The sequence below is a fragment of the Dipodomys merriami genome, unplaced genomic scaffold, assembly GCF_024711535.1.
Source record: "Dipodomys merriami isolate MVZ:Mamm:240054 unplaced genomic scaffold, mDipMer1.0.p SCAF_37, whole genome shotgun sequence".
NCBI classification, from domain to species: domain Eukaryota; kingdom Metazoa; phylum Chordata; class Mammalia; order Rodentia; family Heteromyidae; genus Dipodomys; species Dipodomys merriami.
Window position 1 is genome coordinate 3,522,501 of NW_027205270.1, and position 10,636 is coordinate 3,533,136.

The 10,636-nt window shown below is 52.2% G+C and overlaps 2 protein-coding genes across 3 annotated transcripts; both read right to left on the reverse strand.

The window, feature by feature from the left end:
* Positions 1-94: 94 nt before the first annotated feature.
* On the reverse strand, positions 95-1,763 carry Lbx2 (ladybird homeobox 2). Its single transcript, XM_069988893.1, has 2 exons — positions 1,559-1,763; positions 95-606 (listed from the first exon to the last, which is right to left on the reverse strand). The coding sequence occupies exons 1-2, from the start codon at positions 1,761-1,763 to the stop codon at positions 221-223; spliced, it is 591 nt and encodes a 196-aa protein (XP_069844994.1). The 3' UTR covers positions 95-220.
* A 5,391-nt stretch (positions 1,764-7,154) lies between these two features.
* Positions 7,155-9,651, reverse strand: Pcgf1 (polycomb group ring finger 1). 2 transcript variants are annotated; one of them, XM_069988891.1, is made up of 9 exons: positions 9,509-9,651; positions 8,961-9,066; positions 8,657-8,809; positions 8,435-8,506; positions 8,212-8,317; positions 8,046-8,079; positions 7,860-7,946; positions 7,399-7,479; positions 7,155-7,300 (listed from the first exon to the last, which is right to left on the reverse strand). In XM_069988891.1, exons 1-9 carry the CDS (start codon positions 9,599-9,601, stop codon positions 7,253-7,255), a joined length of 780 nt encoding a protein of 259 aa, XP_069844992.1. In that variant the 5' UTR covers positions 9,602-9,651; the 3' UTR covers positions 7,155-7,252. The 2 variants fall into 2 exon arrangements, with proteins under 2 accessions (XP_069844992.1, XP_069844993.1); XM_069988892.1 differs by lacking the exon at positions 9,509-9,651 and adding an exon at positions 9,138-9,454.
* Between the last annotated feature and the right edge of the window lie 985 nt (positions 9,652-10,636).

Genomic DNA, 10,636 nt, shown 5'->3' on the forward strand with positions numbered 1-10,636 from the left:
GCACTGGTCACCACCCAATTTCTCAGTAAGCAGATTTTGCTGGTTTGGGCTTAGGGCACCAGGACCGAGGCATCTTTCTGGGAAGCATCGACTTTATTCTCAACAATCCGGACTTGTGCCAGAACAGGCCTGGGTAGATCTTCCCTCCACCTTAAAACCCTCCGGCACAAAGTGCAGGGCACAGAGGGCCCCAGAGGGCTGTCAGGCGCTTTCATCACCTTCAGTCGTCCACCTGTATCTCTTCCTCAGATAGATGGGGTCCAGAATCAGGCTCGGTGGTGGCGAGGCTAGGACTCGGAGCGCCTTTGGGCAGTGCTAATTGGCACAGGACTCCCGGGGACAAGGAGCAGAGCGAGGCCACATCAGCGCGCATTTCCTCTACGTCCCGCTTGAGCTTGGCGCGGCGGTTCTGGAACCAAGTGACGACCTGCGCATTGGCCAGGCCAAGTCTCGCAGCCAGTCCATCCCGTTCCGAGGGTGCTAAATACTTCTGGAAGACAAATTGCCGCTCCAGCTCCAACACCTGCTGCGCGGTGAATGCCGTGCGCGATTTACGCTTCCTTCGGCTGGCCGGGCCCGCCCTCAGGGCTTCCTGGACCGCCCTGCCTGTGGGAACGAACAGAGCGAGGATCAGGATGGGAGGAAAAGCTGGAGCCCAGGGTCAGGCCAGTGAGTTGGGAAAGAGGGAGGAAGCCAGGACCAGAAAGAACCACTGTGCCTCACTGGTGTGCACAGACTCCAGTCCAGCGTGGACAGGGGACACAAAGCGCAGCCACCCACGGCAGTACATCCACTGGACTCAGCCGAGGGACCACTGCTGGGGCGGGCGAGGATGAAGGGTAGGTGGGACGGCTGGGGAGAGGAGGAGATCGGGTGAAGGGTCAGTCCTGTCAGATGTCAGAGCCCCGGGCTAAGCAGGCAAAACAGGTTAGGGGTGCTGCTAGCCAGAGTAGGACCTCGATCGGTCCTAGCCCGGCGAAGGACCGCGGTTGTGGCCTCTCTAAGTCGTGTAGGACACTCAATTGGCGCTTCTCTCTCTGAGCTCAAAAGGGAGATGGTGAAAATACTATCGACCAGGAAAGATGTAGAGTGCCCCCGTCCCACGTCCCCCAACGAATGCTCCGTTCTGGCACCCTCCTTAAGAACAAAGTGCCTAGGAACGGGACTCGGGAGTCTGCAGAGACTGGAGCCTCGCCTTCACCCGCAGTTTTCTCACTTGGTGCTCCAGCTCATTTGTTTACCAGAACTCAAGCCTTTTGTCTCCTCCCGGGCCATTTTCTATTGAGATTGTCCCTCGTACAGCAACCACCACCAACCCACCAACCGCGCCGCCTAGCCCACTCCCGGGAGGGGACTGTTGATTCCTTGGTGTGACTGGGGAGTGTGGGAGCTATCAGCCAGGAGGCAGAGATGGGTCTCCTGACACGTGGACTGAGTTCAGGGTTGGATAAAGGGGATCTGGTCAGAGGGAGAAGAAGGTTTGGGACTGAGAAGCAAGGAAAGAGAAATGCAAAGAGTCTGCCAAGTTAAAGAGTTCGCGATCTTGCCAGTGCTGTACCTTCAGAAGGCTGCGGAGCGCCCTGCCCGTCAAGTCGGAGGAAAGTTTTACTAGTCAGCTCTTCTAGTGCCCACAGCGGTGACCTGGGATGGGGATCCAAGCAGGACTCAGGAAGCTGTGGCCCAGAAGGTGCTCTGGGGACCAGGCGTGGGCCTAGAATGTCTGCGATGCTGAAGGGTGTCAGGGGCTGGCGTCCCGAGCTCATGGCCCGCCCTGATGTGGTGGTCCAGCTGCCCCCGCTGAGCTTGGCTCCACAGCCTGGACCCCCAGGGCTCTCCTCCCCATTTGGGCCCCTTGCCTCAGACCCGCCCCTAGCGCCAGGATCAGCCCCGTGTGCCCCTCCTTCTACACTCCTACGGCTCCCTCCCCGCCCTCCCTCCCCCAAGGGCCTCAGTGAGTCTGAAGTCCGTAGATGTCTGGGTAGCCTTGCTTTCCTGGGGTGGAAAGGCGTGGAAAAAGAAGCTGGTTGCTCTTTACTGTGAGAAGTAGCTCGGGACATATTGAAACAGGGCCCATACTCCTAGACTCTAATCTACCTAGGACACAGACTCCCTGACAGGCTTATCAACTCCTGGGCATAAAATTGCTTTCCCTTGGCCTCAACTGCTGGAGATTTGCAAAGTTCCAAGGAATCTGATCAGGGCTGATTGTGTTCTTTTTTTGGGGGGGGGGACCGGTCGTGGGGCCTGAACTCTGGGCCTGGGCGCTGTCCCTCAGCTCTTCAGCTCAAGGCTAGCACTCTACCACTTGAGCTACAGCACCACTTCCGGCTTTTTTTTCTTATGTGGTGCTGAGGAATCGAACCCAAGGCCTCGAGCATGCAAGGCAAGTGCTCTACCACTGAGCCACCTTCCCAGCCCCAGGGCTGATTGTGTTATAATTCCCAATCTCAGCTAGGACCTGTCCCCTCATCTCCATCAACTTCTGTGGAAAACACTTAAAAGAGATCCTGCTGGCTGGAAGTGATCAGGTCTAGGGGACAGGGGGAGGTGGGCAGCAAGAGACTTAGGAAGACCCAGCCAGGCAAAGGGACTGCAAAAATGTATAAGGAAGCGAGGTGAAGTGGAATAGACTATGCCCTACGATAGCTTAGAGGTCTCTAAATAAGAACATGTTGAGATACTGCCAGAAACCTGGCCTCAGGAGAGGTGACATGGAGAGTCCTAAATTGTCACTACTGCTCAGGAGAGGTTGTTGCCAATGAGGACTGGCCTCCATTGAGGGCCTCCTGCTCACTATATCGGTCCATCAGTGAATCTCTGTCTTTTTATTAAGCTCCCAGAGTTCAGGTATCGTTTCTTCAGCCTAAGGTTCAGAGGAGGCGCTTCTAACCAGTATAGGGTCACTTGCTATGGAGGACTGATTTAACAGAACCAACTTGGGAGAAACATCTTGGGAGAAACATCTCTGCCAGCTGAGGCACAAATTCTGAGGCCTGGTCTTTTTGTTCTTATGTTGTGTTCCATCTCTCTCCCCTTTCTCCCACACTTATTTTGGTCTTGAGGTTACACCTGGATGAGCATCCCAGGCTCTTCCTATGTAGAAAGAAGGCAGCTCTGGGACAGTACAAAGAAGGGGCAGTGGAGGCCCAATAAGGTGGGTTTCCTTCCTCTATCCCACCTCAGATAGCTGGAGGCTTCACAGCCTACAGTTATAGAAGCCCTACCACTTTCAAAGAAGGTGCTATTTTACTGCTAAGACAGAAATCTTTTTTTTTTTTTTTTCCACACCTGGGGCTTAAACTTAGGGCCTGGATGCTGTCTCTGGGCTTCTTTTTGCACAAGGCTACCATTCTACCACTTGAGCTACAGTGCCACTTCCGGCTTTTTCTGTTTATGTGATACTGAGGAATCGAACCTAGGGCTTCATGCATGCTAGGCAAGCACTCTACCACTAAGCCACATTCCCAGCCTGAAATCAATTTTTGATTTAAAATAGTTTTTTTTCTTCCTAAAAGGACCAGTCCACTCCTGGATTATCCATTATGTCACCAAACCTGTAGACTGATCTTTGCATATCCCACTATTTGTTTAGTGCCTTTCTATATTCCACCTGTCCATTCCCTGAGGAAGTAGTTGGGGACCAAATAGGGCTTAGAAGATCCTAGGTGTCTAGGCTCAAAGACTCTTTGACAAAGTACATTTATAGTGGGGAGTCTCCTTAGTAGTGACACCCCCAGTTCCCAGGTACCTAAACCATCAAGCAGTTTCCTGATGACAGTCTGTACAATATACTTGAGGCTTGATGGGCCATTGCTGGGTCAGAGAGCAGAGCCAGGCCACTGTGGAAAGCTGAGCTGCCTCAGGACCTTGTTAATTGGTTATTAATGTTGAGGGGCAAGGGGAGGGCAGGAGAGAGACTCCTCCTGCAGGCCTCAGCACTCAGCCCTCACTATGCTTGTGGTTTCAGTTAATCTGCAATTAAAGCAGATCCCAGGAGGCAGCAGGAACAGCCCTACTGCTTCCCTGGCATGTATGTCACCAAACAGACACTGCAATCTTTCCTCATGCATCCAGTATATGGCTTTTTTATGCGCATTTCTACCTCTGCTCTCAATTACTCCAGTATGTCTGTAAGGAGCTTGGGGCTCTCCTAATGGGCCTCTGCCTTCCTCCACTTCCACCTAGGCTAATTACCTTCTCTCTCTGCAACCAGGCTCAGGTAATGGGATTGGATGGTTCTCAGACAGAGATTCGGGGGAGAGGAAAAGTGGAGACTAATAAAGGGAGGATGCCTCAGACAACAGAGGCCTTACCAAGGTCATTCCATCAGCCAGGGAATCGCCCAGACTATCCTGGGGCCACAGAAGGGGGCTCTTTTTCCCCTAGTGAAGCGTCTGGAATGAGCTAGGGGGAAACTGGATCCGCAGAGAGGGGTGGAGGAGCATGAGTGATTAATGAGGGAGATTAAGAGATTAAACTTCAGTTCTGGGTTTGAGAGAGGGGGGCCCTCAACTGCCTAACAGACTCCCCCAGAAACCCAGCTGGGGAGCGCAGAAGCTCCTGGATACCTAACGTCCTAACTTGCCTCTTCCAGCCGTACCTCCCATGGGCAGATTCAGCTCTCCCTGTCATAGATCCTTCTTGGGAGATCTACCTGACTAGTGTTTCACCAACAGCCTCCCCCATCCATCTAGGACAATCACTCATGTCTCCAACCTCCTCATTCGCCTCTGTTTGCCCCTTCAGACACTTGGAGGTTTGAAAACCCCTATGCCTTGCAATGATCCTCAAATGCCAACCTTTACTCAGGACTCCCCTTATCACAGCTTTTCCCATTCTTCTCCTCCCCCCAATACCCCCCTCCTTTCCCATGCTGCACACCCATTTACCCAGGCCCAGCACAGCTCGCTCCACCTCCATGGTCTGCTCAATAAACCACCTTTTAAACTGAGTCTCCGACCCAATCATTCTTCTAAATTTTGGGTATAAAGAGATCGACTGGAGACCCTCAGAATAGGCGTCAAGGACAAGAGCAATCTCACAGACACGTTTACCTTTCCCTGTCTCACTCTTACACAAAATCCATGAATTAGAGTGAGAGGGAAATGGGAATTTAGGGAAGAATATCCGGGAGAGAAGGGTGGGCAGGGTGTCAGACTATCTAGCATATTTCCTCAAATTTCTCTTTCAGAAAGTGTTACTGAGGAGTGGCTGGACTTAAGACTCTTCCATTTTTACTTTGGTTTTGGATCGGTGGGTTGTGAATTCTTTCCAGCCTGTCCTCCAGTTCACAAAGGGCTCTGGCACCCAGTCGAACTCGGGTGTGTTGGCTAGGAGCCCAGGAGCCGCAGTGCATTCAGGCCCTATCTGCTCACAGTTCTAGGAAAATCCTTTTTTTCCAGGTCCCTCCCCTCTTCCCAAAGGCTTGGGAGAGACTGGCCAAGCTGAACCCAGGACTTTACTCTGCAGGTGAACACGGGAGGCCGAACCTCCACGCAGCCAAATCTTTGGACTCCAAAGCACTGCATTCTGCTGAGTTCTGGGATGGGAGCCAGCCCATGAGAATCGTGGGCGTGGTTTATCCAATGAAGACACTAAGACCCAAATAACTTTGGGGTTACAGTGAGGAGGGAAAATGGACCTGCAGGCTAGGGGCAGCCCGCACTGAGTCCGAAGCTGACCAATATCAGCTACCCTGGGAGACACCATGGTGGCGCTGAAAGACAAAACGAAGGTGGTGGAGTAGGGCAGAGCCCAGCTGGAGTGAGGCAACCCACAGTTTCATGCCAGATCCTGTTTCACGCCAGATCCTAACAGGACTGCCTTCAGCTGCTCCTTAGCCTCAAGCCATGTGTCATTAAAAGCCTCAACCCAAAGCTTAACGCTCAGTTTTCCCTGCATCCAGCATTTAACCTTTAAGTCAGATGTGGTTGTCGCTAGGTTATGGTCTTGCCTCAGAGGTGCAAGAAGCAGATCGCATTCTGGGTAGGGGGAAGGAGGGCCTGGAAGTAGCGAGAGAAGCACCGGCCCTCAGCAGTGGGAGGAGCATTTCAAGTTTTAGAGATGTTCAAAGACCCAGTACTGGGATTGTGCCCAGTCTCTGTGGTGAGGACACTGGGGTTCCCAACACCTGCCCCACCTACTCAAAGTTCTCAGTACTTTTAGTCTCTTTACTTTCCCTTCCTTGGTGGCATTCTTCCTTCAAAAGGAATGGTGGGATTCCAGGCAGTATAAGATGAAAAAGCTCCATGTGTCTTAGCTAGGTCCATAGCCTCTACTGTAATCATTCTCTGCCACTGGCCTCCCACCTTGCAAGCTGTCACCAGCTATACACTGACCCTCTTGAACAACTACAGCCAGACTTCAGTCTGTGTGGTATTTAGCTCACTCTGTTTATACTACCAGCTCCATCCTGCTAGCTGGATTCCACTGCCTCTCTGTTGCTTCTTTCATGACGTTTTTGCTTGGGCCTTTGTTGGGTAAGTTTCTAGATTCCTCACCTACAGGCCCAAAGAAAAAGGCCACTGGCTGGGTTTATTGCCTGAGCCCAGCAGGAGGGCCTGAGTTTACTGATGACTAGGAATGCTAGCCAAATCAATCAGTGGAGCCAGCACCCTGTCATTAGTTGCTTGTTCTTTGATGTGGCCCTTGTTCTCCACATCAACAATCTTCCCCTTCAACTACTCTTTACTGGCCTAGTCTCCAAGGCCTGCAGGATCCTACATGGCCAGCCAGGCCTCCAAATCTGACAACCCCACCACCTCCCATTCTTATTTCTTGTTTCCTAAGTTATAAAACCAAAGTGCGATTTTCTTCCTTTTTTTCACTTTTCTTCAGTGGCAGCAGACATGGCCCAAGCCTGACCCTTCTCTTCGTGTTTAATTAGGACTCCTCCACTCATGATGTGGCACAGGTCAGTAACAGCTGCTCTCCAAAAAACTTTTCTTTACCACAAAGGTCTGCTGGGGGTGGCGGGATTCTGTTAATTCACTTTCTGAGTTTTACTTAGAGAGTGTCCTCTATTCCTTTGGTAAGACATTAAAAGAGCAAATGTTGGTAGAAAAGAGAACTTTCTTCATATTGATACTCAAAGAAAAATTTTCAGGACAAAGCTTGATTGTGTGGGAAGGAAGGTTAAGGAGGAAGAAGAGAGGTGCTTTTAAAAAGCTTTTATTTCAAAAAATAAAGCCACAGTTAATTTCACATAAATATCTGGGGAGGGAAGGGGAGAGGATTGGGTGGGGCTGGGCCCCTACCTCCTCTTCTCTTTTACACTGTATTGTAAAAGCAAAGGGGATGGCTAAGGAGAGAACAAAGGGAAGTAGTCAGTGGGACAGTATTATTATGAAGGGTCCCCAATATACCCTTATCCAGAGGACTGCCTTGGCCCTGGCTTACCTTGCCGAACCAGCGAGACAACCAAATCTGTTTCATTGTCATGTGATCAGGGAGAACTTCATTGTCAAAAAGGAGCTGTACCTAGGAAGAAGACAGAGGTACAGTTTTAGGAAATCTCCTCTTGTCCTAGAACTACCATGGACCGCCCTACATTTTATTCCAACTTCCTTTTCGGCCCTATTGTTTTTTTTTTTGGTCATGGGGCTTGAACTCTGGGCTTGGGTGCTATCCCTCAGCTCTTCAGCTCAAGGCGAGCACTCTACCGCTTGAGCCAGTGCCACTCTGGTTTTCTAGTGGTTTATTGGAGATAAGAGTCTCACAGACTTTTCTCCCCGGGCTGGCTTTGATCTGTGATCCTCAGATCTCAGCCTCCTCAGTAGTTAGGATTACAGGTGTGAGCCACTGGCGCCTGGCTTCAGCCCTATTCTTAAAAAAAAAAAAAAAAGTGTGGGATTACTCACATTCTGTGGATTTAGCATCAGGCGTTGACAAAGGACCCTCCGGAGATGGCGTACCTCAGCTCTAACAGAACATCTAACATACTTGTTCTAGGGGCAAGGAAGGGAGGGAAGAAGAAAGGGTGCATGAATAAAGTGTTACTGGGATATGAGACCCTTTAAAGATGTTCTCCCTTCAGCCCTTCTCACCTGCAGGACATTTTTATTCTTGTCTTTGCCAGAACTGAAGAGAAACAGATACAGGTTAGGGAGCTCCATCTTTCCCTTTTAGGGCCTTATTATACACCCTCAGTGCTTGACCTCCCCCAAGGCTTTAAGTCATCAGCACCTAACATACCCACTGACTTCCCCTCACCTCAGCCGCTCCAGGCATAAGCTCAGCTGTTCATCATAGCGATAGTAGTGGGCTTTTGAGTGGTCGAAGCTGCTGAAGGGGAGGCCAAGGTTGCTGAGGGCTGGCTCTAAGAAGAATGGGGGACTGAGGTACAGGTTCCATACCCCTCTTTTCCCAGAGAATAAAACTGGGTAGAGAAAAGATCTGGAGGCTCTACTTTACCCCTCCACTGCCAGGGACATACCTTCCCCACTGGGCTGGGTGACCCTGTCCAAGCCTCGGGACTGGTAGAATTCCCGAATCCGTTTCTCTTCACCTAGAAGGGGGAGTGAAGTATAGGAATAAAGTATTCATTTTCTTCCTGTGTCTGTTGACAACTTTACTTCCATGAGTCCCACCTAAGCCTTTGTTATCTCAAGCTGCTTTAGTCCTCAAGAGGCCCACTAAAGTCAAGTTAGTCACTCACTGTCTTGCAAGCCAGGCACTAGCTTGTACACAATGTCCTGCATGACCCGGTCTAGTTTGAGGTTTAATAGTGGCTGTGTCTCATGGATCTTGATGTTACACATGGGGCAGTATTTGCTGGTTTGGAGGTACTTCACAATACAACTCTTGCAAACTGCCAGAAGAGAGAGAAAAAAAAACAAAACAGACTCTCAGGCTATTTGGGAACTCAACTCATAGAATGGGTGGAGCAAATAGCAGAGGCTGGAAGTCAGCTTGATCAGAACTAGGGCCTGGAAAAACCAGACAGGATCCGGGGCACTCACAAGTATGAAGACACTCTGTGATTGTGGTGGCATCCACGAAGTAGCCTGCACACAGGCAGCAAACAATATGCTCATTCAGGTCTTTGATCTTCACTCGGACCTCCTCCTAGGGACGGACACACCTTCTGTCACCAATCAACCGTCCGTCACACCCCCACCCTAACCCACCTGGTGCACCTTCCCAGCTTGGGAGCTGTCTCTTTCATCAGACTCCACCGTCCAGTCCCGCAGGCAACGTCAACCAGGTTTGAACTCCCAAGGGCTGGCACTCCCCCTCCGCCCAGCAGAGGGCTCCGCGCACAGCGGGGGTTCCTCTTGTGTGGACTCGCCCGACCTTCCTTTCCCGGGGGAGACTACACGACGTTGGCCGCTCAGTGCGCAGGCGTCCTAGCGCGGAGTTTGGCAACTCAGCCACGATCGCGCATGCGTACCTGGGACCCTGTCTACGCGCACGCGCACTGGGCATTTGGCCAGCTACTGCCAGTGCCCTAGCCCTCCCCAGTTCACATTGTTAGCGGACCGTAGCAATAACCCTGCTGCCCCTGCACCTCGTTCCGTAGCGGGTCCATCTTGTACACTGACTGGAGCTGGTTCCGAAGCCTCATCGCGATCGCAATCTGGCCCCCCTGAGGAGACGCCATCTTAAAGGCTGATTCTGGCCTGCCACTTCCGGTGCCGCCTGCAAGGCGGGACTTGTCTCCCGGCAACGAGGGCCAAGGCCTTTTCGGATTCGTTCACCAAATGAAAAGCCCCGCCCATGTTCCTTTCTCCCGGTGTGCTCACCTGAGCCACTTTGGTCCCTCCCCCTCCCCCGTCAGTAATTAGGAGTGAGTGTGTGAGTGTGTGGAAAGGCCCTACATCTTCGACCTCCTGTGGGAGTCCTCCTAATAGACCCTACCCGACCTCGGGACTAACTTTTGGAGCCTGCTAAAGACTGTCTCCTTCTGTCCCCAAAGGCCCGGCGATCACCTCCCGTTCCTGCACTGGGACGTCGGGCTCGCGTGACTACTCCGACTACTCCGCTGCCTCTCACCGGGCCTCCCCCCCCCCCCCCCCGCCTCCCCAGCCCCCCCCCCCCCCCCGGCCCCAGGTCCTGTTCTTCTGATGCTGTCGGGGTCGACGATGAGTCAGTGTTCCGGAGCGATCGCCAGAAGTGGGCCTTCTGACCGCTCCACGGCGGGAGTTTCTCCCCGCTTTGCAGCGTCTCGGAGAGGGTGCCGGGTGTTGGGGTGGGGAAGGAGAGACCCCCGGGGACTTGGTAGTGCTCTTACCGCCCCCCTCACAGTCCCCCCCTGCTGCCGGGGGTGGGGGGGGCAGGCCCTAGTTAATGATGATGATTTAATCATCGGCGCCTGCGGAGGCCTGGGACAGACTAATGCAGAGCAGATGCCTAAGGAGGAGGGGAGGATGACTAGGACACTGCAGCACAGACACACTTAGGCAAAGGGAGCCTGCAGTAGCATAGGCCCAGCCTCGCACCTGGGGAAGACGCAAGGGTCCTGAGGGCTTGTACACTACCTGGATGGCTACAGTGAAGATGAAAAGGAATAAGTTTACTGTGAAACACTGGAGAGCCAAGAAGTGGGGGAAATACCAATGCGAACTTGCAAAGGCACCTTTGAGTTAAAGAGGCACAAGTGAGAAAGCAGGGAGAACTGTGATGGAAATAAATAAAT